The sequence below is a fragment of the Halictus rubicundus genome, chromosome 15, assembly GCF_050948215.1.
Source record: "Halictus rubicundus isolate RS-2024b chromosome 15, iyHalRubi1_principal, whole genome shotgun sequence".
Taxonomy (NCBI): domain Eukaryota; kingdom Metazoa; phylum Arthropoda; class Insecta; order Hymenoptera; family Halictidae; genus Halictus; species Halictus rubicundus.
This window is the reverse complement of record NC_135163.1, coordinates 5666563-5693976: the sequence shown is the minus strand read 5'-3', so window position 1 is coordinate 5693976 and position 27414 is coordinate 5666563. Positions and strand designations below refer to the sequence as shown.

The following is a 27414-nucleotide window of genomic DNA, read 5'->3' as shown; positions in this document are numbered from 1 at the left end:
TTCATGCTCAGAGGCTTACACTGATTGGCTTCTCTGAGCCATCCAATTACACAGTTGCTTTTAACATAGTATTAGTCTGTGGACTCTCCTAAACGAGATGATGCAACTCGACGCTGCATTATAAACACAAAATTATTAAACTAACACACAATTATTAAGTTAAAAAGACGATTGAAACGTGTTCATTTGTTTTTTCAGTTGTTTCGAGCAATAAAAGATATTCGGCAATTTTTTCCTCTACAATAAAGAATCTCCCTCCCCACTTTTATACTTATTCAAATTGAAAATCACGAGCTGTTTGCAGAGTTAAACGAGACACTCCGTATACAACTCAAGCCCCCTAACTTTCTTACCTCGAACAACTTTTTAATTGTCCTGTATACGATCAAATGTTCCATACAAAAGTTACACGGAATCTAGGTGAACATACGACACCATTTTCACCCCCCACTTTTTCCCGTGGCCTTGATACCAAGGTCACCTCTGATTTTCCTAACAAAGTGCTCCCGATTTGATTCCACAATTTAAACGACCACCAAATCCCCTCTATTTAAAAAACTACAAAAATACTGGACGCACAAATCTGATTCTAAACTTGATTCCAACTTAATTGTTCAAATTGTATTAATCGCAAGATGCACAAACCTTTATTTCTTTTCCTAATCATTTTAATACGTTACAAATAATACAACAGCATTTTTAAATGCCTTAAACATTTTCAGTATTTACATTTGACCGGCTCAGATTTATTGTAAATGCATAAAATCTGCAGTCCAGTGATTAATTAACTACTTGTAGGACGGAATAAATTCATAGACGATTATGGAGATTATGCTTTAGAGAGTAGAATATATTTTAATTGTTTGCAAATAATTATCAAATTCACAAGGAAAAGGCTACGAATTAATTCCTGCACCTAGTACACATTATCTGCATTGAATTGAAATTAATTGTTTCTCATTACGTTAGTTTCCAGGCAATTAAAATTCCAATAACAACGACAAACTTGAAAAGTAAAGAAAGAAATAATGTTCGACTCAACCTGCGGGCTAGTTACTTCAGGAGAAAGGCCTCGAGGAGGCAATTAAAATTCTAATAACAATTGTTGGACAAATTCGAAGAACAAAGACGGAAATTCTGTTTGACTCAACCCAACAGCTACTCCAGAAAAAAGAACCTCCGGGCAATTAAAATACCAGTAATAAATGTTCGACTCAACCGAACAGAAAGAAAGCCTCGATGCAACGGAATTCCCAAACCGGAGACTGGCGTAGGGTTTCAGCTCTGGGGTCGAGTTCTTGAAAGGTCGAGCGGCGACTGATATCAGTTTAATTAACTCTGAATCCGGACAAGTGTGATCGCGTGACGAGTCTGTGAATTTTTCTGCCCCGCCGCGCCGCCCGTCGAACTTCGCGATCAGCCGCGCGGCTAATCGTCGATGAGAACAGTATAGTTTGGGAACACGGGTTCAAAGGCTGCTGCCGTTCGGCTTCTAATTACCGCTGGTTATTGTTACACGGCGTGACTTCCTGCCTATCCCTCCCCCACCCCTCCACCTTTCTTCCCACGAGACGGGAACGCGTCCGCTTCTACACCCCCGGTGGTTTCACGTGTTCCTGATTAAATTTACAAGTGCCAATTAAGAAGCCTCCGCGCGGTCTTGATGCGTTAACGAGATCGCTCCGAGGCATCCGAAGGCTCTGGCCGCTCTGCGCTCTGTTTTGTTCGCGGCTTTTGTGTCCCACGGTGAAACGCGAGGCTGGAAACCACTGATTCGCCAGTCCGGAAGATCCTCCTCGGATATCAGACTCCGACCAGAAAGAATTATTCGATTCCTTCTACAGGATACGATGTTAGGTAAAGGAGGCTCGAGGTCTACCGAGCTGGGAAGCTAACAAAGAGCCGACGAGGCCATAACTCTGTGCCCCGCGGAGCAATTTTTGCCCTTGAACGTGCTAGAATGATGCGACTCCCTTGTATCTGGATGATTGCTAAAACAGAGCAACGATACTACGTTTGGAGCACTCTTCTCGAAAAAGAGATAGAAACCCCTTAGGGGCGTGGCTATGGTGCTCCCCCACACATCTTCTTTAAAATCACATCTGAATTTTCTGTCCCTAAAAACCTAGTTCCCCTACTTTACTCCTTGTGTGTAGAGTGCTCTGAGTAGGCGTGGTTTTGTTGCTCGAGTGGGCGTGGTTAGCTCCTACTCAATAGAGTGCTCTAAGAAGACGTGGTTTCGTTGCTCTCACTAAACTGAGTACCTCGATAAAGCATGGTTTAATTGCTCTTTCTGAGCAGAGTAACCTAAGGGCGTGGTTTCTTTCATCTTTCTGAACAGAGTGTCTCGAGGGGGCGTGGTTTATTACTCTGCCTGAATAAAGCATCCCTAAAAGACGTGGTTCCTTTACTTTGAATAGAATGGCCTGAAAAGGTTCGGTTATTTTGCTCTGTCTGAATAGAGCGGCCCGAGGGGCGTGGCATTTTCGCCCACGCTTTCAATAGAGCCTAAAGAATAATCTGGAGCGACGCAATTTTAACAGAAATTAGGATAAACAATTAAATAGAAGGGAGCCCGTATTTATCTTTTTATATAGGATTGAGCGGGCGTGGTTTATTTGCTCTTTCTAAATAGAATGCCTTGGGGGCGTGGTTCCTTTGTCCTCTCTCTAAATAGAAAGCCCTGGGGGCGTGGTGTGTCTCTGCTCACGCTCTCAACAGAGCTCAAACAGTGCCTAAAAGACATAACATAGCCTATCGTTCTCTTTCCGTTTATGTCTTCAGTGGGCGTGGTCTCGTAGCTCTCGATTTCTACAGAGCCAGGTCAACGCCTTCCCAAACAAATTGAGTTTAATTGAAGCCCAAGTCACTTTTGTTATTGTTGAATCGTCAAACCCCACGTAATCTATGTTAGCTACGAAAGCGACGCAATTGACCGGAAGAGGAACACGACGTCGATTCAAGGCTCGATCAGGCAAACCAGTTTTTACGCTTCGAAGATAAATTAGTAGCGATTCTCGTCGGTTAGCGAGTGGTTCGAGGTCATGCAATTTCGACCAAAGTTAGACCTAGTTCGCGTGACAAACCATTATTCGACGGAGCATGATTCTACTAGGTAGAAGTAGACATCTCGATGGGGGATAGTGGGCGTCTAACCTTCTGCGTGCTCCCTAGCCAATATACCTCACCCTTCGCGCGGCAATCAACCCTTCTCACTCTACCGACGGTTTTCTGAAGATTGATGTGGACTGAGTGACTGGGAAAGTGGATCCCAGTCTGGCCCCTTCGATCAGCAAAGCTTTCCGAACGGTTTCTCTCTGGGAAGGTTAGAGGCTGTCTCGGAGAAGCTGAATCGCGATCTTTGCGAATGAGATGGACCAGTTTCGGGTCGGATAAAAACGAGCAAATTTCTGTGCGCGACTTTTTACGTTCGCATGACGTCCAGTTTTCAAGATGGAATTTGTAATACTGCAGATGAAAATTCCACTTCTGTTCTCAAGATTGAACTACTCAAGAATAGAGATTTGATTGTTCCGCTTCTATTTCCGCGATTAAAATCCTCCGACAGTTGAAAATTCCACTTCTATTCCCAAGATTAAAAAGTAAGAATTGAGATTTGAAAGTTCCGCTTCAATTTCCAAGATTACCGAAGGTTTTTTAATTTTAAAGAACTGAGGATTCGAGAGTTCAACTTCTCTTTTGAAGACTACAATTCTGAAGAAGAATCGAGACCGAAGGTCCGGCTTTCGGATTGATAAAATTTTGAAGAATCGTGGGCCGGTCCGGGAACCGCAAAGCTGGCGTGGCCAGCGCAAATAGACAAGCGGAATCGAGCGGTTTCGCGGGAAAACGCGCCTCTCGCAAGGCGCGAGTTCTGGCGTGATCAATTGGCTGAGCCCTGTCCTTGCCCTCGAGACAAAGTTGGCTCGTTTCCAGGGTGAAAGGTACCGTGTCTACCGTTCCTCCTGGTCACGGTACACCTCGCCAAGATCAGGGGCGACCGGTCGGATGCATCTGGAGGACGCAACCGTGCACACGAGGAGTGGCCGCTTTTCCCCTTTCTCTCCGGCAGTCGCCGAACAAACAGATATCGGTGCTCGATAAACGAAAATGTAAGAGCGCGTTCGAGGGAAATAGGCGGCGGGAAATCAATAACCACCGCATGGCTCGGGCATTATTTCGAAACGAACGCGACCCCGGGCCTCCTGTCGCCGACACGCCCTCGCGAGTTCTTTCAAAACACGCTTTTCATCGTCGCAACGATCCGTAGTGATCATCGATCGACTCGTTTCTATCGCTCTGCTCCTTCCCCCCCCCCCTTTTTTTAATACTCACTCACTGCGATATTACGGGTGTTGTATGCGTTTCTAATGGGGCGTTTAAATCAATAAATAAATCTCCCTTCTCGACAAATTTGTGCTCATTCAAATGACGATCGCGCGCGAAGCGAACGTATTATTAACACTAGGTTTACGGGATCCGTCAAAATGACGGCTTCTGGTATTCTTAATTCACAATTATCGAAATTGTAAAGATGCACGAATGAGAAATTATTCAACAAATGTATTCCTTTGGGTATATATTGTAAAAGAAATGGCTACAAAGGATAGATACATTTTCGTTATTTTTATAAAGTAATATAGAATAGGCAAATTTAGTGCCCCGTAAACCTAGTGTTAATATAATATCGTTATAATATAATAATAAATGTATCGCCGTAATCGCCGTAACGTCCAATTTATGTGTCCAGCTGATCGTTCGGCGAACGCAGCGTTTGCTTGTATTTATAATAATCGAGTGCTCGTTTGATTTAGAATTTTTTACGGAGCGAGGACCGAACGAGCATTCCCCGTTGTATGTTCTTACTTAAATTTGTTGAACTAAACTGTTTTGTCAGAGCAATCATTTTTGGGAAATATCAAGCTTCGAGACAAGAAGGAAACACACTCCTAATCATTTCTGATTATACAAGCTTTCCGCACACAGCACCGATTCGAAGATCGATACACCTTTCATTACGGAACCCTAATCGCGTATTACCGAGAAGACGTTAGATAACATGTTGTCTCTAGAAAGGTAGATAAGACTGTGTCGGAGCCACGTGGACAAACTTGCCTGTACCGGCGAGATAACAGCACCGTGCCGTTAATGCAACGCGGTGTAACACGTTATTGACAAAAAGAGTCACGGATAATATTTAAAATTGAAATTCCGGAGGTCAAAGACGTGTCCGAAGTTCTGCTAACACGACAAATATTATGCAATCGTTTGCTAACGAAGGACATTTTTTAATCTTTCAGTATAAAAACAAAATTTTAGTATCGTCGCCGTTCCATAGAATTTTTTATCTGACGATTAGACTGAGCGTGTCTCCGTGCAATATAAATTGTATAAATATAACGACTGTGTGCATCGATTGCGACAAGCTGGGTTCAAATAAAAATGTATTTCCTCTCGTAATAATTCTAACAAGATGAAGACAACATATAACAGAACTCTCGATAACTGTACTCAAAGAAAAAGCAATATTTAAACATCTGTGGAAAGAGAAAAACCAATATCTACACATGCTTGTAATTTTACATTGAAACACAATTTCTGTTTCGTTTCATGTAATATCTCACAATATATTATATTCAATTCACTTTCATAACTTTTATAATAATCTGTCGTAAATCTACATTCGTTCTTGAATTTAAACATTTACAACTTAGGACCATTTAGAACCTTGCTTGCCAATTATATTAACATTTCGGAGCATACTATACGAGTCACTCTTTCCGCAGACATTATTGCACTGAACCGAATAGCAAACAATTGAAATTTCCCGCCACAAGCTAAAAATCAGATTGACCGTCGACATAATGGCAATTTTGGTAACTGAAAATGAACTTTCACATATTCGAATATATTAATTTTGAAAATCCCATTTATCACAATAATTCTATTTTTCTGTTCTAATATTCACGATATTAAAAAGAATTCGATTCTCTCGGATTCAACTGAAAGCCGAGAAACTGTACCAGCTTTTCTTTCCTGGAAGATGATTTTGTTTGTTGGAGGACCAGGTCAAGATCGACCCGGTCGCCGGTGGTCGACGGACAAATGCAGCGAATCTGCATAAAGATCCGCAGTCCGATCATTAGGTAGATCGCGAGGATAACAAGTTCCCTAGAGCGCACAGGTGGATTAGAATGGAGCAACAAAAGGCAACCGCAAACAAATATAGAACAGGTTCGTAGGAGAATCGATACGTTAGAGCGTTTCCTCATCCGGTAAAGTCATGCGTGCAGCACCCCCCGGTGCATCAGGCAGACCATCTTCGCCGTCGATGCAATGCGGTAATTGAGTTCGAACAAAACAGAGAAAAAAAACCGTAAACACTGCCAATACTTTCGCACGTTCGCTTTTGCACACACCTGTGCAGAGCGCGCGCGCGAGCGAGCGCCACTCTGCTCCGTTATCAATGACTATCAGCTGTTACTGCCACTGGAAAAACCTGTCCAGGTCACCTGTCACTGTCGATGACCTGAAATTCCACCGATCGAAGCAACGGCCGCGCGCGTATTCGCTGCGGACCACATAAGTGTCCGTACACAACTATCCGAATTATTTAATTAATATCGCTCATTTTTCAAATTGGAAAATATTTTTCTATACCACCATTGCTACCGATAGTTCTTAGCCAGCGAAAATCGACGACGAAGAATTTATATTTTATTAAAGAATTTATGTGTGTTGTGACTTTTACATGAATATCCTGTTTACTTACTTTTATTGATTTTTTTTTTTGTAAATATGACACGTTTTTGTGGGATGTTGTTTGCCGATCTGATTAGAGCACTCGGGCAGAAAAATTCAGCAAAGAACTTGGCGTATCTTATTTTTGAATTTCTTTACTGCACTATTTTTACTTAATTGATTTCGGAACAGAGGGGTAGCTCATTTTGAATTTCTTACAAAAATTACAAGATCGTATCCGCAACAAAGTCAACTTCCATTTCACCAGTACGTGCACGGAAATGAATGTTTAATCGATCCCTGGCAAGAAAAGCTTTGCGATTCCAGTAATCACGCCATAAAAATCGTAAAGTGGGTCATCTTGACCCGGATGATAGTCCCGGCGTTAATGCTGTTTGTTGCGTGACATTGTGCCAATCCATTAACGCCCAGTATCTTATTTCCATCGGCCACGTTCATTCCATTTTCCTTTCTGCAATATTTATTCGCGAAACTTGCTTTTTCAAAGAAAAAAATTTTCTATGAGATGAAACAACGTCGTTTCGATATTGCCGAGATTACAATTGCTTTACTATTCATATTTTCCATTATATCCTGCAATTAATATTAATATTTACCATTTTATTCTACATGCTATAAGAACCAGTAAATAATATTCTAAATATACATACATATATATATATAATATTTAAGAAATGGATCGTTAGTAGTGAAACGTTGCGACAAAGACGACCTACGCATTTGATAAACTCGAACCATGCACTTCCGGTTCCGCATCTCGACCAGCTTCCAACGAAAGAACAGTTTATAATTTCTTTCCGAGAGTTTAAATTGATTTCTTGGGTTCGAGGCGGTTCCAGAGATAATTTATGCAAAATTTTCTCCCGTCTTAAAGGTTATTCGATCAAGCAGTATCCGTATTCGATCAATCGAGTGACAATATTTGCATCATCGCTGTACTCGTTTTTCTCCCACCGTTGGCTCACGTGCACGCGGCGGCTAAGTAGACAGCGCGCATACACGTCCGACATTTAAGAAATCAATAAATAAAGTCGCCGGTTCTGCTCTCGAAGGCAGAAACGTTTCGGCGACGTCATCTCCCGGTTGGAGGTTCGCCACGGAAATCGAAACCGTCGCGAAACCCCCCGTTCGCCCTTTCGCTAATTTCCCTTTCGCATTGTCGGATGACACCCTCACCCACCCCTCAACCTTCGACGCACAATGGGGCATTTGCCTCGGGAAGCTGGCGAAAACACGAAATTTTTATATTGTCAAAATTGAATGGAACTTCTTTCTCACGTCCCTGAATGTATAAGGAAATATACATTTTTTTTTGTCGTGAATCGTACCATTTAGAATAAGAAATAAACACGTGAAGGTACACTATTGTCGTGATGAAAAAAATGTCAGTGATAAGAAAGGTACGGTACCAGGGCAGGTATACGTCGAATAATTTTATGGCCTTTTGACTGTGGTTCTGCTGGAATAAACAATCGAAAGTAATACCTTTTCTTTAGTGAAATTAACATGCGACACACAATTACTGTTTTGTACCCCGTAACACCTTTGTTTTTTATTTATTCTTAGTGTTTCGACATTACCTCGAATAATGCTCAAACGATTGGATGTCAAGGAGTGCCTAAACTAAATAATGGCATATCAATAGACCATAAAATATGGGTCGTAAATTAATTGAGGTGTGGATTATAAATACTTGGAACTGGCTGAAAGGGAATGAATTTTCAATATTGAATGGAATGTTTAGTTTATATTCTCGGAAGAAAGTAATCGTGGTTTCGCAACCGGACGGAAATGACTCCTAGATTACTGGTTTTTCGATCCATAAATAATAACAGAATTATGTTCTGTTATCATGAAACGTAATAAATATATATTCGACTGAATCGATTAACAAACTAAAACATTTCTTGTTTCCGGCGAGAATAGTCACACTAAGATTTTTCAGGAATTTCCGACGATTTGGCAACAAACTGTTTCGAACGAAAGTTAATTAATATTCAGCCATCCGTAAATCTCAATACGAAAGTTCTTATACAAAATGATGGCCACGTTAATTTTTTAAATGTCACTATCCAGTTCTAAACATATATTATTGTATCTGGCGTCAAGACGAATTATAATAACGGTGAAACAATTTTGGCCAGCTTCTCGAGACAAATGCCCCACTGCACGACGTCTAAAAATGTCCGACAATCGTTTAGCATTTGGAACCCATTTTCGCAACGAGGCTCGTTCGGACGCCATTCCTTCGACAACATATTATTTAACTCATTCATAATTGGTTTAGTAGGTTGCGAGGGCGCGAGCAACCCTCGAAAACCATAAACGTGTCAAGTGTAAGAAGGCTGATTTGCGGCGAGCGTAACGCCTCGAATCTAGGTTAAGCTTGAACACCACGGTACCTGTCAACAAACGTACTTACGACAACGAGATATACTTCCTCGATAAACACTATGAAACCAACGACAATATCGAGCGTTCAATCTCTGGTACGATCGACAGAGAGCGAGAGAGAGAGAGAGAGAGAGAGAGAGAGAGAGAGAGAGAGAGAGAGAGAGACACGCGCGAGAACACGTTTGAAAAACAATTCACAGTGCAGAACGCAGGAAAATGGCACGTCCCCGTCCCGTACGTTCCAAACTAAACTCAAGAATAATTTCTAAAGTCCCCACTACACGAGCCAAGAGTTCTGTCAATTGATCCGAGTAAACAGGGTGTTAGCAGTTGCCAAGAGAAGACACAATACTTTTCTCTCGTTCTGTACCCCGCATCGATTCAATCTCAATCGAACGCGATATATCGAAGAAGAATATAGCACTTCGCGTGTCAAAATTCGAGCGAATTACCGAAGTCTAACGAGTCACAGTAGTTCGAAGAAATTGGTTAGAAACCGTGGAAGGTTTATTAAAGACTGTGTCACTGATTGTTACTAACCGTGAGTCGACGATGCGGTTGCGTTCGATGGGTGTCTCCGGCCGGTCACGGTTTTACTTTCTTCTATGGTTGTTCTTCGTGCGAACGAGTAATGTAAACGAGGAACTGTCACTATTGGCCACTGACGTGCGAGATGTGAAAAACCGGTAGAGAAACTGTGTGCACTCGACGGAGCCGAAGTTTTCCCTGCGAGTCGAGGATAGCTAGTCAGCCGACTGACGCGAACGAGCAGTCGCAGAGTCTCGGCGCGGCGCGGTGGCCGCCCCGGTGGTGGGGGTAGACCGTCGTCGTCGCGACAATGGAAAGCGCCAATACAAACGCGGCATTACGTGAGAGACTGCAATGTAAAGGCGCGGGAACGCGGCGTACATTCGATATATCGAACTTCGACGTGCCTCAGACGGGGAGGGGGCAGGAATTCATACGCCGATGTACCCTGTTGTCGATTACTATTTTTACAATCAATTCTGACCAAGAAATATCGATGCCGATATCGATTGCTTCCGATAACCGAACCGTCTGATATCGATAGTTGTCGATAACCATCGATAGTGTGCAACATTATTCTACGTCAGGATTTAAATACGCTTGCAAAAATTCTCCTTTTTCAGTTTCACACATTTTTTTTCTCTGTTTAGAAATATTAATATTGTATTAACATTTATTGGTTTCTATTTAGATTTCCGATTAATTATAACATAATTCATACGACACTGTACCCTGTTGCCGATTACTATTTTTGCACCGAACTCTGACAGAGAAATATCGATTTATCGATATATAGCGCTATCGATAGCTTCCGGTAACCGAACCGTCTGCTATCGATAGTTGTCGATAATCATCGATAGTGTTCAACATTATTCTACGTCAGGATTTAAATATGCTTGCAAAAATTCTCTTTTTTTTCAGTTTCAAACATTGCAGATCGAATGGCCATCTCTGTTTAGAAATATCAATATTGTATTAACATTTGTTGGTTTCTATTTAGATTTCCGATTAAATATAACATAATTCATACGACACTGTACCCTGTTGTCGATTACTATTTTTGCACCGAACTCTGACAGAGAAATATCGATTTATCGATATATAGCGCTATCGATAGTTTCCGGTAGATGAATCGTCTACCATCGACAGTTGTCGATAATCATCTATAGTAACAGTGTGCAACCTCATTATTCTATGTCATAAAATACATTTGCATTTGTAAAGAATCTTTCTTTCAGTTTTACTTATGTATGTTGCAATCAACGCAGACAATTATTATTTTGCATAAAGATGTGTAGTCTAGCGATGATTATCGACGGATGGCCCGTCGAAAACAAGACTTTAAATATTATACTGTGGTCAATTATTATACTGTCCATCCCACTCCTTTTACTCGGGACTTACAGCACACGAGTGGATTGGACAGCTCTGATGAAAATCGACGTGTATGTCAAATTTTTCCTGTCGAAGAACACACTGCAAATGACATCGTCTATGACGTCAGATTACATGTTTTTTTCCTCTCGCATGTACCGATCGGAAGATGGTCTGCGTGACCACAGTGACGCACGCATGACTCATGAGATGCGGAAATACATTAAAATATCGATCGTCTCACCTGTTCGATAAGTTCGCACAATCCCTCATGCTTCCACTATGATATAAACAATTTTTTTCTCGTTTGTCAAGAGGTAATAGTCAACGATTTTTGTTATTGCCTGTTCGCATGAAGATTCGAGCGAAACACAACAAAACCACGTGACCCTTTCAGGAAGAAAGGTTGAAGAACGAAGTCCTTGAAAGACGTGGGAAGTTAATACTAATCCCTTTTATTCTCCATCCTACGTACAGTCTTGAGTTTTTTTTTAGATATTATGAGATTTTACTTTTACTTTAATTTCGTCCTTGACTACAAATCTTGTACTCGTGAAGAACGTAACGGCAATTACGAATATACTTTCGATATTTTAATAATGGAATCGTGTGAGTCTTTTCTCGAATTTACTCCGCGTAGCGACGGCCCTGGTACGGAATGGACCAATGAGAAGCGACCGGGAGCGCCATCGCTCTTGTCACGTTCGGGGGTAATCTTAAATGGGGCAGATAACAAAGATTTCGCCGTTTCTTGCAAACTGCCTTGCACCCTCTATCGATCGACAATCGAGTTTCGCTAATCGACGCGGTTCGCCATGCCGATTTTCAAATGCGAACGAATCAAATGGCATAACGGATATTCCTTATCGCGACGGGCAAATTATTCATTGGTGAAAGGAACGCGAGCTTGTCACGAAACGTGTACAACGCTCGGCGAGGAATGTTCTATGAACACTAAATCGCTCGTACTACAATTGCGATTGATATGATAAGATCCAGTCGCTTTCATGCCAGGAGTAAATGGCCAACTTTGTTGCTTGTACATCAGTAATGCATCATTTTACCAGTACAAGCCTGTATGAAACTCTTACCCATGCCTACATTTGCTTCAGAATGCAAAACAACTTACAAAGCAGTATAGAGAATGCTACGCTGCATTGTACTCATAAACGATTCTGTCCTCGATGAACAAAGTTTTCCTGCAGGAATGTGTTGCAACAACAATTTATTTATACCGTATTGTACCTTCAAAACAATAAACGCAAACTGTACTTTGAACCACATATAATGGAACTGTCTATTCTCTTTTCATTGCACCTAACAATTTTGTAACAGTCAATTAACAGAGTCGATTATTGTCTGTGAGAAACAAAGTAGCAAGGACTGTGACAGAGGAGGTATCTGTCACAAACACGCCTAACCGGGTTTGACAGGGGACACCGTTTAAACGGTAGTATCAACTCGCCGACCGTTTCGTCGGGGAAACTCGAATGGGAAAATGAGAATACGTGCACGATAACCGATCCAGTGAATTTTAAAGAACACGTAGTACGTGCTTCGGGTCAAACGATAGCTAGAACGAAGCAGAAAATCGATACAACAATTTTACCGCAATGTGGTACTTGGCGCACGTTTGCTATTAAAGCGGAGATTTTCGTTCGAAACAAGACAGAAATGAACGATGCGTTTGCTTACCGATGACAGTCAGTGACGTTCCATATAGCAGTAGTGCACTATCGCTGTCAAAGCGTGGTATTTCTCGTGGACACCGCAGCTATCGCAGATGATCAACACGGTGGAACAGCTGCTGGTCTTCTGACAACCGGAAACCAAGGAACGGTCGCATCGCTCCTCGGAACCGGCGGGAAAATTCAAACGCGGGCATGCCCGTCGCGTCGGATACTGGAAAATTTTAAAACAATCTAGAAATCTGAAAAGTAATAAACATATTTTCGAAATTATACTTTATCGCGAGCCGGGTATTATGCAATAAACACACTCGAATAAGTTAAACATCTTATCTGACGACTGAAATGTATAAACAGGTGTATATAGATTTTATCGAATAGAACTTTAAATATTTTCCATTACACGACTTGAGTGTACTTAACGAGATAATAATGATCGAAGACAGAACTTTATTATCGACTTTATTATCGTCGCATTGTCGTCCAACTTTTATATTTTTAGTAAAAATACACCGAATGGCGCCGCTATGTGGTAATGTTGCAACACGACAGCCGAAAAAGTCTTTCGAATTATCTAGCGTTTCAAAAGCCCCGCGTGATTTTCCGATTACTCGAGAAAGCTAGAAGAATTAAGCTTTCTACTGTCTCAAAGCCAGTATAGTGACCTCTCCGCGGTATATTTTATACCGCCTATGCTGAACATTTGATCGACATTAGGTAACGTTGCCACGAGCTAGAAAGTTTAAAGATCCAACTCCGACCAATTGCAATTTTTCCAAGGTTTTTCTTTTGTGCATCGGATAATAAACTACTCCTTCTAATATCTCAAAAAAGCTCAAGTCGTTTCAATTTATTTTCGAGAAGTTATTCCGTCTTAACGTGCGTACGGAGACTCTTTTGACTGACTGTATGTATAATACTATCTTTCAGCATGCATTAGTGTTTAACTAAACTATGTTACAGAATTTATCTTATCGGCATTAACATAAAAAAGTCGTTTCTGTGTACGTACGCGTTACCGTACTCTCGCGTATACGGAAAACACAAACATGATTTTTTTAGCGCGATTAACGATTACCCTTTTTTCCCCAATCTTTCGTTTCTATTTTAAGACGTCCGCATTGAACGATTAATTTATTCCGCGCGAATTCATGGCTGTTCACGAATTTTGTATTCTGTTTGCCGATTAAATAAAAACGGTGTGAATATTGATTAGCATCTTCGATTCGCCGATAGAACCGAAGTATAAAGGATCGGGGAGCGAGTCAGCTGCTGCGTCAGTGGAACTCAAGACAGCAACGTGCATGCAGGAAGATGGCAGGCGTTCTGATGTGCGCAGCGCGCTTTCTATTTTTGTTTCTTGTGAATTCGATCCTGGTATCGTGCGGACCCGGGAACAGGCCAGTGCAAAACGTACCGGAGCCCTTAATACAAAGTGCCTTGAATTCGTTGAACGAGGATTCTCCGACGCATCACACGTATAAGGGCGGTAACCTGATTAGTGCGCAAAAATTGGTACGTCCGACAATTTCTATACTTGACAAATAAACTCTAATTACTTTAAACGGTAACGCGAATTTTCGTACAATTTCTAAAACAAATGTTGCACGGCTATCGTACTCTACGTGATATATCTCTTCTAGTATTACTGTCACAATTTATGCCATAGTTATTGTCCGTGACGAGAGATATTAAATCAATTATTAATTATTATCGTAAGTCTAGTCTTTTGTCTTAGGAATGACGTAAATCAAGACGATTATGTTAGATGAGACATCATGCGTATATATGTATATATATACGTGTGCTTAATAGCTGTCTATATATCTTTAATTTTCAGGATGAATCACCTTACGTAATATACAGACTCACATTTGATCTGACTCCTGTGTGCAAGGAATCGTTGGAGCCATGTCCACGAGAAGCATGCACCGTAGAAGTAAAGCAACACGAGCAGGGAGACATATACGTCTTGCGCGAGTCTATCCAATGTATGTACCTGTATCCTCAATTGCCACAGGATGAGCCATCTCATGCTCAAGAGAATCAGGAGCATGAGATTATTGAGAATTTGGAGAAACAGATTGTCACCAACCAAAGCGTGGAGCTAGATCATGAGATTCAGAAGACTGGGGATCATAATGAGAAACCGTTTATCGCTATGAGAGCTTCCAGTCCGAACTATTGTCCGGGATGTCCATACGAGCTCAATCCGAACTTACCTGGTTTGGTGGCTTTCGGAGAGCAAGCAGCAAAGTCAATGGACGAATTCGTACAAAATGACTACAAGCATAAAGTGGTTGACATTATTAAAGTAACTCGCGCCGTACCACCGTCTTCCAACGTGATACAGTATCATATCTTATTACGTATCGGTGAATCTGATTGTCTGAGGAATGCGATCGAACAGAATACAGAGTGCTCGGTGCAAGAGAATCATCCTATTAAGACTTGTCTGATCACGTTCGAGGAACAACCTTGGCAGCAGCTTAGTCGTAGAATAACTAAAAATAATTGTACTGTGAGCAACAGTATAGAAAGTAAGACCGATCCTTATTCAACATTAGGTGTTGAAAATCTAGTGACACGTGCACCTAGAGAACAAGAAGTTGATCCGGCAAAGGCCGAAGCACTGGAAAACTTGAAAAACATTCTTGACAATTACACTAATGCTGTGACTGCCAAAGTGGAAGAGCAACAGCAACCCGAAGTGACAGAGCACCCGATGGTTAAGGTTTCTCTGAACAGAAGCGACGACGACACGAAACCTCAACGATTCGAAGACAAGATGAAAGAGTTCAGGGAATTCGTGAAGGACTTTGATTTACCGGTGAGGGAAGCAAAATCTAGTCCGGAGACAAGCAGGGAAGAGGTTGTAGAGGAAAGTATTATACCGAAGAAAGTGTCAGCAGATCCTACAGCAAATGAAAATTTAAGGAGGAATAGAAGGACAACACTTGGAAAACCATTCAAAAAGGATGTCAATGATCCAGATATACAGGAAGTTGCGAACAAAGGTCTAAAGAAACTGTCAGAGTACTATGAGGGAACAACCCAACCGATTATAACAGAAATTGTGGAAGCTACGAGACAAATAGTATCTGGAGTACTGTATAAAATAAGGGCTAAAGTAGGTGTAAGCACTTGTCCCAAGGGTGTCAAAGACAATTGCCAGTTGCAAGAAGGAAGCGAAATCCAGGAATGCTTGTTCTCTATATGGTCTCAACCATGGGAAGACAAAGGTTCTCCGGAAATTAAAATCAGATGCAGTTCACACAACCAGCAAAAACGATTCATTTCTAATGAAAGATTTAAACGAAAGTCTGGTATCCCAGGTGCACCACACAACGCAAATGTTAGTGATCCGGAAATACAGGAGGCTGCAAACAAAGGCTTAAAGAAATTGTCCGAAGGCTACCAAGGCACAAATGAGCCAATCATAACAGAAATTGTGGAAGCTTCGAAACAAACAGTGTCTGGTACACTGTATAAGATAAAGGCCAAAGTAGGTCCAAGCACTTGTCCCAAGGGAGTCAAAGACAATTGCCAGTTACAAGAAGGAAGCGAGATCCAGGAGTGCTTGTTCTCTGTGTGGTCCCAACCATGGGTGGACAAAGGATCTGCGGAGATTACCGTAAATTGTAATTTACAACACCAGAAGAAGCGATCTCTACATGGAGATGAAGTATTCGCTTACAATGATAGGATGAAGAGAGAAGCGGTTGTAGGTGCACCATCGACTGCAGATATCAACGATCCCGAGATACAGGAAGCTGCAGGCAAAGGTTTAAAGAAATTGTCAGAGGGCTACGAAGGCCCACACGAACCTATCATAACAGAAATCGTGGAAGCTTCGAAACAAGTAGTATCTGGAACACTGTACAAAATAAAAGCCAAAGTAGGTCCAAGCACTTGTGTGAAGGGAGCCAAAGAGAATTGCAAGTTGCAAGAAGGAAGCGAGACTCAGGAGTGCTTGTTCTCTATATGGTCCCAACCATGGGTGGACAAAGGATCTGCAGAGATTACCGTCAATTGTAATTTACAACACCAGACGAAGCGATCTCTACATGGAGATGAAGTATTCGCTTACAATGATAGGATGAAGAGAGAAGCTCCGGTTGTAGGTGCACCATCGACTGCAGATATCAACGATCCAGAGATACAGGAAGCTGCAGGCAAAGGTTTAAAGAAATTATCAGAGGGCTACGAAGGCCCACACGAACCTATCATAACAGAAATCGTGGAAGCTTCGAAACAAATAGTATCTGGAACACTGTATAAAATAAAAGCCAAAGTAGGTCCAAGCACTTGTGCGAAGGGAGCCAAAGAGAATTGCAAGTTGCAAGAAGGAAGCGAGACTCAGGAATGCTTGTTCTCTGTATGGTCTCAACCATGGATAGACCATGGATATCCACATATTACTATCAATTGTAGCGCGCATAATCAGCAAGAGAACCAAAGAACAAAAAGAACCAACCTCGACCTGGCTAACCGACGCAAGCGATCGCTGCGAGGTATCGATTACAATAACAAGATGCTGAAGATCGCTGAGGAAGCTGCTACGGATATTAAGGAGCAATACTTGTTCGAGAAGTTCGTCAGGGAGTATGAAAAAACGTACAGCTCGGCCGAGGAGAAACAGTCTCGTTACCAGATCTTTAAAAAGAACCTGAAGGTGATTCAGGAAGTGCGGGACGCTGAACAGGGTACGGCCAAATATGGCGTGACAATGTTCGCGGACTTGACCCCGAAGGAGTTCAAATCCAAGTACTTGGGTTATCGGCCGAATTTGAAGCAGGAGAACGCTATACCGTTCCCCGAGGCTGAAATCCCGGACATCGAGCTGCCGCCGAAATTCGATTGGCGTGATCATCACGTGGTCACGGCCGTGAAAGATCAAGGCCAGTGTGGATCCTGTTGGGCGTTTTCCGTCACCGGTAACGTGGAAAGCCAGTACGCGATCAAACACGGAAAATTGTTGTCGCTGTCGGAACAGGAGTTGGTGGATTGCGATAATCTTGATGAGGGATGCGGAGGAGGGGAAATGGACAATGCCTACAGGACCATAGAGAAATTAGGCGGCCTCGAATTGGAGTCGGATTATCCTTACGACGCTCGAAACGAGAAGTGCCATTTCAATCAAGAGAAAGCCGTTGTAAACGTTGTCAATGCTTTAAACATCTCGTCGAACGAAACCAAGATGGCTCAGTGGCTGGTGAAGAACGGACCAATCTCCATCGCCATTAACGCCAACGCCATGCAATTTTACATGGGCGGTGTTTCGCATCCACTAAAATTCTTGTGCAACCCGAAAAACTTGGACCACGGCGTTCTGATTGTGGGATACGGCAAGAGCGGTAAGCGTTAAACATTTTGAATAACATACGAACGGCCATGTTTGTTTCTCGCACAATGTACATCGAATTCAATTGTAAATCGAACTTTGTGTTTAACAGAAATCATTATACACAAGGCTTGACAACTTGTAATATCAGTTTTTGTTCTATTTTATCGAACAATTTTAACGAACTTCTGTGGACAAATTTGTGGACGCTGATATCACTGTCCAACAATTTTAACTTCTTGTTTATGTTTCGGTCGATGACCGGTTCGATAATCAATATGCCATTGCTATGCCGTTGGACATTTCGATAACTTTCCCTTGTTTGTTTTCATTTTCAGTGTATCCCCTTTTCCACAAAGAAATGCCTTATTGGATCATAAAGAACAGTTGGGGACCCCGATGGGGTGAACAAGGATACTACAGAGCGTACAGGGGCGACGGTACCTGCGGACTAAATCAAACGCCTTCGTCCGCGATAGTAGCATGATAACAACAAAACACATCAATAAAAATCGGATGGTCTCTCTAACGAAACTTGACTTATCTTAAATGAAATTATTTTTTTTTACTAACCAGATACGCATGTGGTATAAACATTATCGTTTAGAGTGGGAGAGGAAACGATTACAGGTTCCGTTACCGCGACATGATATTGTAATAAATAAGAAAATGGAAAGCGCGCAGACCTTCCACTGTTGCAATTACATAGAACCTTAGCAATGCTTTCGTAATAAAACAAAAGAAGATACTTGTTACAATACTCTCTGTGTCCTTTATATTCTGAATAGCCCTTGGACATCCAACATACTCTCCTCTAATTAGAAGAATCCTAACTAGACTGCGGATCTTTATCAAAAATTACAATCTTAACAACTAAGTTTACGCAGTACTAAAAGTTACTAATTGGCTGCACTTCCGAGAACCCTCATGCTACGAATTCGTTGAAATTTTGGGGGTTTCCGGAAGTTTAGTCGACTATTTTAGATTACTTTGTAAAAATAACAAGAATTTGTCTATCCAAATTTTTCGCCACTTTTTAATAATGTATATCCAAAGAAATAAATTTGATGCAATTTTACAATTTCAATAACCTTAAATTAAAAATATTAGAACGCATCTCGTAAAACTAGTGTGCCGCATCAATTGCGGAACAAGAAATAAAGAAATTTATTTTCACCCTTAATAGTCGTGATACGTAGAAAATAATGGAACAGTGTCTTTTAATTTCCTCGACGTCTGCAGCGCATAAAATCTGCAGTCTAATTACAAGAATCGGACAATCTACGAACGTGGTGCTAAAAGTCGTTAATCATTTATTAGCAGATAGTACGAAGTAAAACATCGTTCACAAATTTAAAATTATATTCTTTCGACAATCACGAATATATTACCTTCACTTCTTTCGTTCTCTTCGAGTGATTCGAACAATTCACTGTTGCCACCAAAATTGATTGATGCGTACTTTGAAAGTTTCGTTTATTGCAAATTATAAAAATTCACATACGGAAACAATGTATTCAATGTATGTGACCTATACCTCGAGCCGTTATCTATTTTCAGGGCCTAAATTCGAATCCCAGTTACAAAGTGCGCGCGCTTACAACGTACGTAGAATGTGGCTGGCGCCTGTAACACAGAATTTAATTGTGTAATCCAATGATCCTCCATCTACAATCAATTCACGTTCTAGCGAAACCCAGTCGCGCTTCCTCAATTTGCTCCTTTATAAAAATTATATCGACAAATGTTTGAACAATATTTATTCCGTGAATATACCGTAAAGTGCGCTTACGTAGAGTTTCCTAGGGTACTCGAGCATCTACTCTCCCATTTATATTTTAATATATATATGTATGTATATGTATGTATATATATACATAAATATATATATATATATATATATTTCTAAGGAGTTGTTCAAAGCGGTACGTTTAACGCACATTAGAATCTAACAGTAGTCATAAACTAGATACGCGCGCAAAGAATGCTCGTTACAAATCGAGGGGGGACAACCATTCGTGAAAATTACTACATGTCCTTGTCGAGAGAAAAAAGTAACACAACGTCACGGAATAAAACACCAAAGCATCGGGGGGGATCGTTGTATCGTGCGAATTCGGTGCAGATACAAAACATTTGTTTCCCTTTCTGGTCTCGTATAACAGCACACGCGTAGCTCCGATAGCATTGAACGTAGTTTACTTCATTCATCGTTATTTGTTATGGCATTCTTTTCTGTTTCTTTTCTTTTTCTTTTTTCTCTTTCTCCTCCTCTTGTCTACATGTTATCGTGTCACAAATCGTAATGATAGCACGTTTTTGTCAATAGTTGTAAATCCATTGGTATCTCTATAACCGAGTAAAGAAATTCATGTGAAGAATTTGTTTTGGTTCTATCGAAAAGGAGGCTTCGGTACGACGTGTAGCGTTTTTAGGATTCGTGTCAGGTCACTCTGATGTGTCATCGGAACTTTAAAGAATTTCGTTTTACCCCCACCTTCCCGTTCGTCTTTCGGACGACAGAAGCACAAGGATGATAAAATGTACAAGTAGACACGGTAACATAATGAAAAGCTGGTACAGATAAAACATCGGATTGTATTACACTAGTAATAATTGTACGATCCCCACTGGTTGTAAGGTCCGTACGCTTGAGGTCCACCTTGTCCATATTGCCAATTGTAATTGGCGTAATTCGGATCAGACGGTGGCGGATACTGTTGATAGCCTTGCTGGTAGCCGCCTTGTCCGCCGTACTGACTGCTCTGGAACTGTTGCTGGGACTGGTAAGGCCCGCTGGGTCCACTGCTGTACTGATACGACGACTGCGAGCTGACGGAAGGCGGGGGTGGTATGCTCGACTGATCGCCAGTTTTAACTTTCTTTGGTGGAGAAGTATCCCTGTGAAATTATCAATACTATGTCGGTTACGTTATCCCTGATATACAAGATGAAATCATTAAACGTATCTAAAAACATTTCGAACAAAAAGGTAAATGACTTCAGGGGCCACATAGTTCGACGTAAACACTTCCTTCACTTTCAAGCGGAAGCTTAGAGGATGCACGAAGGTCGACTATACTTTTCTTTACATCGAAACATGAGTTTTCGAATACACTGGTCCACACAGTTTGTAATTACTGAACTAATGTGTTTCCAAGTAACTAATGCAAGCTGTACGATTGATTCAATTTGAAAAAACAATCTCGACCTTCGAGTGTCCTATAGATGACGCACTAGAAAATTACATCAAACGTCTTTGAGGAGTAACGGTTGCGATTATGCTTTTACATTTCATGTTCTAGTAAGGCAAGGTATGCTTACGCTTTCGTGTCGTCGCTTTTCGTCTTCTTCCGCTCCTTCGCCTGTTTAATGCATTTCTGGAATTGCTCGTGCGCCTTCAGCACCTGTCGTATGTCCGGGCTGAAGTCCTCGAGGAACTCTACTTTGCGTTGCGCGAATAGTACCCGTTGTTCAAGATCGGCGTGCTCGCGTTCTATGAACATGTCCATATAGCCGACGATCTCCTGCGTGTCGACGGGTGTCCTCTGCATCCCCAGATCGATCAGTTGCAAGTAAAGCCTCGGATTGTCCTTGTCTTTCTCCGTGGCCTTTAGTAATACTTTAATCGCCTTGTCCACGTCGTTTTTCACTTTACACAGAAACCGTGCGTACTTCACCGCGATGTTGTTCGCGATCGTTCTGTTCTTACTGTTGCTAATGTAATTTTCATACAATGTACAAGCCTTGTCCAGGTCCGCCCTCCTGCGTTCCAAGTTTATTCGCCGGTATGCCACTTGCAACATGTTCGGCAACGCGTTGTCGATGTTCTCCAATATGTTCGCGGCTTTCTCGAAGTTACCCTGACCCTCTTCGAACGTAGCCCACTGCAAATGCAGATTAGGCTTCTTCGGATGGTGAACCATACAGGCTCTGGAGTACACGTCCCTTATTTTCTCCACGTTGTCGCCCTTCAACGATTCCAAGTAACGAACGAACTGCAAACAAACAGAAACATGTTACATAAAATGAATACGAGGGAATGACGATTGAGAGGAACTGTGGTCGAATAACGAATATAATTTAATAAGTAGGAACTTACCCGCATCCAGAACTCGTCGTACAGAGCGCACGCTATCAAGCACCTCTCGAATAGGATGATTATCCGGCTCTGATCTTTTTGTTCGATCTCAAAGTCCAGATACTCTTTCCAATTTTTTAACTGACACCGTTCCAATGGTTTCACGTGGAAGTATGGTCTTTTGATCTGTTGAGAAATATCGACGGTTAAAATTGTTACGCCCAAGGGTGCCTCTTATTTTCCACTTTGAATTTTCTTCGCGGCACCCCTTATAATCTGTGCAAAATTTGAGCTCGATCGGATAAAGGGCAAACGTGCCCCCGAGCCCTTAAACATTAAAAATGGAATTATAGAATAGATATAAAATATCTTAATGATGTACATGATAGTTCAACAGACCTATCGTGGAGGATGCAGCGGAAAAAATTGCCATCAAGAGTAAATAATAGCCACCCTATTGTTACACGCTATCGATCACGTTTACGTTATACTTACTCCCTCCTCGAACGACCACCTAGCAGCGACAGCGTTGATATTGGCTTTGTGCATTTTGCGTCTACTGCTGATAATTTTCTCTCTGATAGCACGAGTCTCCTCGTCTGTTGGCGGAAGTTCGTGCGGCGGAGGTTCCTCTCCGGGTGGTGCATCGTCTGTTGCGGAAGTGGTGCTGTTGTCATCGGACTTCAACAGTGCCTTGACCTCTGCGCGGAGCGCGAGGAAATCGTCGACGCTCAAAATGCGATTCGGTAGGTTCGAGGAGACGAATTCTTGGAACGCGTCGAAATGAGAGATATAGCCGAGCGTGGGTGTGCATAGCAATCTGTCGTACAAGGCAGTCACTTTGCTGAGGCGTTTGCCTTCGAGCTCCCACTTTATGTAACTTTCCCAAAGACGATCGGATCTGAAGATAAAATAAAAAAGGAATAGTCACACAATAGAAACAAAGTTTTATTTAGCTCCTACTTCTCGGAATTAGCGCAGAAAATGTTTATTTTGCATAAAGATCCGCAGACTGCTGATAAGCGACAAGATGAAGGATAGAACACATACCTAAACTCAAGACCACACGCTTGAATGGCTCTTTCGTATTGTTCGCGTAGCTTTTCTTCGTCCTTTTCGTAGACGGTTTTGCAGTGGTTGATGTAATGCAGCCAAAGGTCGACACTGAGCGAAATAGCTTTCAAACCTTGGTCGAATACCTGTGGTAACGATTTGCAAACACATTTAGAACAGTTTACAACTGATTGGGCTGGTGGCGGGTAGACTTATACCTATTTCTTTCTTTTTTTTTTAGCTTTCGTTAAGCATTACGGTTTTGTTTTGTTTTGTTTTTTTTTAGCAACGTATACTCACATATCGTACGCGTACTGTAAATAAAAGTATTTAATTAACACAGAGATTGCAGAGCATTGTGCATTCACCTTAAAGTCAAGGAGTGTTCCAATCTGGGTGCCTCTGTGTCTTCCGCCACTTTTTCTTGCTCCCTCTCTGGCACGTTCACGTCCTAAGTCTTTGTTTCTGACTTTGATTTAACACCCAACCCAATCTTACTTACATTAAGTAAGGTATACCGCATCTTATGCTTAAGTTACAATACTTTCTGTAGTAAGCTATGTGTACAAATGCTTACAGTAAATATTACACACACACATTATTTTTTCTTGCACGGTAAAGTGTAGTATCACTATAAATTGAAACGACTAGCCTTTTTCGCTTGACTTACGTATTTGTATGTAGAATATCGGTATAAACGGTATTATGACGACAGTAATGTTCGCAATAATATTTTGTAGATATCGCAGAATAATTAAGTATCTAGCTAATTGGTAAACGGAGAGAGTCGTATAGGTGCCGCAAGACGTGCTAGGCTGTTGGAAGGGAAAACCATATTTACGTGCGTGCACACTGCCCACGCGTCTTCCTAACTCGAGCTAGTTTCATTAGATTGCGTTAATTAAATGATATATATCATAATGAAAGGTAGCCTAATAACTGTGGTAAACGAGTCGACTCACCCTTTGGACATTTTCGGGGTTGCCCTTCTTCTTCTCGTAATCGGCGAACTTTCTCCAGTAACCGTAGCAATATGGATAACGCTCCAAAAATTTCGTATACGCTTCGCGGGCTGCTTCCGCATCATTCTGAAACAGCAACACACCCTCCCTTACAATTTCCTCCGAACGCCATCTTTTCGAGACGAGTTGTACAGTCTTTGAAATTTCCATACTTTGAAATACTTATATCGCCACTTACTTCTTGATCAACGTACTGCAGAAGGTACGTCCACCCCGTAAAATCGGACGGATCTTCGTTAACAGCTTTCCAATACTTTTCCAGCTCGGGTAGAGTTTTTTTCTTTGGTGATGCTGGCTTAGTTTCTTGCTTACAGTCCGCTGCATCCGTCTCCGTCGAGAGCGCCACTTTTTTGGCCGGCGTCTCGTCGTTATTTTCAGATGTCGGTGAACTAGGATCATACTCTCCTTCCGCGTTCAATTTACGTTTACCTGGCAAACGAAAACAATGCATTAGCACAGAAACTCTCTATTATATCGTACGCAAGTTTCTGTCGTACTTACTTCCACCTTCGACTTTGTTTTTCTTTTCCGGAGTCTTGCTCATCGCCTTTATCCCGCTCTTCTTCTTCTTCTCGCTGTCCGGAGGCAACTCGTCCTCCGAGACCGACTCTGTTTCTCCCAAATCTGCGGGAGCTGCAGCTGGCAATTCTTCATCGGACACCGCTTCTGTCTCGGGCTCCTGGAAACCCAATATCACAAATTATAAACTGCTCAATGACATTTTCCGGTAATTAACCCTGTAATGGTACGTTTTCGTAAACAGGAGATCGAACTCTACAAGTGTACAAAGCAGCAATACCTTTGCTGCAGCTTCAGTTGGCAATTCATCCTCGGACACAGCTTCCGTGTCCGGCTCCGTTTTCTTGATAGTACTCTGAGGCGAGCACTCTCCGCTGGTGGTCTCCATCACCTCAGCGATTTCTGATATCTCAGTTGTCTCTATTTGTTCCGGCAACGTTTCGGTAATATTCTCTATCACTTCCGGTACTTCATGCTCAGAATCGTCCACTTCCATCACTTCAATACCGGGATCCTCGGTTAAAACATGCTCAGATTCGATTTCCTCGGACTCTAGAATCTCGGTCACTTGAGTTATATGCTCCCCGTCGTCAGTTATCACCTCTTGGAAGTCTATTAACACGCGTTGATTTGTATCGTCGTTGCTTGTATCTTGTCCCTCCATGTCAATTTGTTCTTGGTCGTGTAACATGTCCACTTTGTCCATACTACCCTCTTCTATGATCATGTGATCTGATACCACGGTAGCCTGGTCCTAATAAACAAATTCACATATTAATATCGAATCCCAATGATATCGATTCTTTAGAAGAAGAAAGAATGGAACTCTATACTTTCAGCTGCATTTTTTTACTCTTCACATTTGTAAAGAGAAATCCATTGGATTATTTATTCAAAAATCGTTATTGGACTCTGGATCTCTATGCAAATTCCGACTTTCGTAGGCTCCTTTATGAAATACAAAATAAGTAAACAATTCCTTTCGTCAGATCGAAATAATATCAAAAGTTTACTGTCTAGTTTTATTAATTGCTGAATATGTATTGTCCAACACCATTTAATTTATTCCCATCTTAACACGTTTGCTACCAACATTTGTTTCGCTAAAACAAGTTAGTAAAGCAAAGTCGTGGTCCTGAATATTATGCTATGTTGCATGATGTTGAATAACAGCATACAGAAAATTAATTTGTTATAATCATCAATGTGGTAGCGAACATGCTAAAAATACAGTTTGTCCCAAGTGCACAGGACACTCTGTACACCACTTACAAGTTGTGACTCGGATGTTTCTGAATCAGGTACATTTTCTTGATCCTCCTCGATCTGAACGCTTTGATTCATATTGATTTCATGAACAGCTGTATCAGTTGAATCATCCAGCTCCAAATGCAGCATAGATGATTCATCTTCGTGATGTTGCTGGATTATGTCGCTGAATCTTTGCACTCCATTCTCTGGAATGCTTTCCATAATAACTTCACTATGGAACACAGGTCCCTCCTCCTAGAAACATAGCAACAACCAGTTATTTCCATACATTTCTTTTCAATTATTTTCTAATCGAACATTGAAAAATGTTTGGAAAAACGAGACCAAACATACTCCAAAGCACAGCTTATATAGTAACTTTATGCAAAATAACAATTGTAAGGAACAATTGCAAGAAGCAGAACATGGCTTAAATTTCTTTTTTTCTTCAATGATCTTAATAAGTTGACAATAAGTTGCACCAACTTGTTTTTGCCATAAATGCATAAAATCTACAAGCATGCATCTAATCTCATCTAAATCTCGTCTAGTAACAACTTATTGCCTACCATCGGTCTGATGAATTAAAAAAGTTGAACAATATGATATAGATCATATTCCTGTTCCATGTTAGTTTAATCGGATAAATGTTGCAAATATATGAGTAAAAGTTTCATAAGAATACATAATCGAAAACAAATTAGTTTTGTCATCGAATTAGTACTGCCCCACCAAAACGTTGGTGTATATGTGTTTTTACTTTGTTTTTCTAAGTTCGACGCTAGCGGCAGAAGATTGAGGAATAATGTTTATAGATGACGTATGACAATGCGGTGGTGAATTTTTCGCATGTATCGAGTAATTGTTGTATCTACAGGATTGTCGTCGAGCGTACGTACTTCGACCTCCTCGATTTCCTGGACTTTTTTGGGCGAACGTGTTGCTCGCGCCAGAAGTTTCTTAACGGGCGACTTCTTCGCCACGACGGCGGTTTTGCGCGTACGGCTGGACCTCGTGCGTCGCACTGGACGTCGAAGGGAACATAGAAAGAAAAAGGAGAAAATCAGTTTGGCCACGGCGGACCCGGAATATTTACACGTTACACGCGTGTACGGGACGCCATTCATTTTAATGGCGGGTCGCAGCCTTCGGCGAACTTCGCCGGGTGCGTCGTCACCATTTTTACGGTGTTCATACGGCTACGCCATTAACACGAACGCAAACCACGGCTGCGAAACACCGGACACGGTCTTTTTAGAAAATGATCATCGTCTTACCAGGTTCAATTAAAGCAATCTCGCTCTCGTCACCACTCGCGGACGACATCTTGCCCTCGAAGCAATCTCTGGAATGTAAAACGCAGAACCGAAGAAGAAGATGGCGGCCCACAGCAAGGAG

General features: G+C 41.6%; 3 protein-coding genes across 10 annotated transcripts in view; 1 reads left to right on the top strand and 2 right to left on the bottom strand.

Annotated features, from left to right (window-relative positions):
* Snap25 (Synaptosomal-associated protein 25kDa) overlaps positions 1-12906 on the bottom strand; it is a 57251-nt gene extending 44345 nt beyond the window's left edge. For 2 of the 7 annotated variants that reach the window (XM_076800631.1, XM_076800634.1), the window contains exon 1: positions 9697-9930. The gene's annotated coding sequence lies outside the window, so the exon portion shown is untranslated. Of the gene's footprint in view, positions 1-9696; positions 9934-11302; positions 11322-12753 lie in introns of those variants that run through there. The other 5 variants (XM_076800630.1, XM_076800632.1, XM_076800636.1 and 2 more) reach the window with 5 other exon arrangements.
* A 950-nt stretch (positions 12907-13856) lies between these two features.
* Positions 13857-18850, top strand: LOC143361306 (uncharacterized). Its single transcript, XM_076800600.1, has 3 exons — positions 13857-14261; positions 14587-18103; positions 18429-18850. Exons 1-3 carry the CDS (start codon positions 14061-14063, stop codon positions 18575-18577), a joined length of 3867 nt encoding a protein of 1288 aa, XP_076656715.1. The 5' UTR covers positions 13857-14060; the 3' UTR covers positions 18578-18850.
* A 530-nt stretch (positions 18851-19380) lies between these two features.
* On the bottom strand, positions 19381-27412 carry Prp39 (pre-mRNA processing factor 39). 2 transcript variants are annotated; one of them, XM_076800603.1, is made up of 12 exons: positions 27294-27412; positions 26916-27040; positions 26038-26271; positions 25046-25519; positions 24748-24925; positions 24425-24675; positions 24187-24312; positions 23222-23370; positions 22667-23072; positions 22193-22357; positions 21415-22088; positions 19381-20991 (listed from the first exon to the last, which is right to left on the bottom strand). In XM_076800603.1, the coding sequence occupies exons 1-12, from the start codon at positions 27340-27342 to the stop codon at positions 20697-20699; spliced, it is 3126 nt and encodes a 1041-aa protein (XP_076656718.1). In that variant the 5' UTR covers positions 27343-27412; the 3' UTR covers positions 19381-20696. The 2 variants fall into 2 exon arrangements, with proteins under 2 accessions (XP_076656718.1, XP_076656719.1); XM_076800604.1 differs by lacking the exons at positions 26916-27040; positions 27294-27412 and adding an exon at positions 25599-25713 and having other exon boundaries at positions 26038-26178.
* Positions 27413-27414: the final 2 nt, after the last annotated feature.

What these genes read in the sequence shown, in the direction of transcription:
- Prp39 (XM_076800603.1), bottom strand. Translation starts at nt 27,342, where the DNA reads ATGTCGTCCGCGAGTGGTGACGAGAGCGAGATTGCTTTAATTGAACCT. An exon ending in AGGAAATCGAGGAGGTCGAA is followed by an intron (nt 26,272 to 26,915) that starts GTACGTACGCTC and finishes CTATGTTTCTAG; the next exon opens with GAGGAGGGACCTGTGTTCCA. An exon ending in GGTGGTCGTTCGAGGAGGGA is followed by an intron (nt 22,358 to 22,666) that starts GTAAGTATAACG and finishes ATTTCTCAACAG; the next exon opens with ATCAAAAGACCATACTTCCA.
- LOC143361306 (XM_076800600.1), top strand. Translation starts at nt 14,061, where the DNA reads ATGGCAGGCGTTCTGATGTGCGCAGCGCGCTTTCTATTTTTGTTTCTT. An exon ending in TGATTAGTGCGCAAAAATTG is followed by an intron (nt 14,262 to 14,586) that starts GTACGTCCGACA and finishes TTTAATTTTCAG; the next exon opens with GATGAATCACCTTACGTAAT. An exon ending in TGTGGGATACGGCAAGAGCG is followed by an intron (nt 18,104 to 18,428) that starts GTAAGCGTTAAA and finishes TTTCATTTTCAG; the next exon opens with TGTATCCCCTTTTCCACAAA.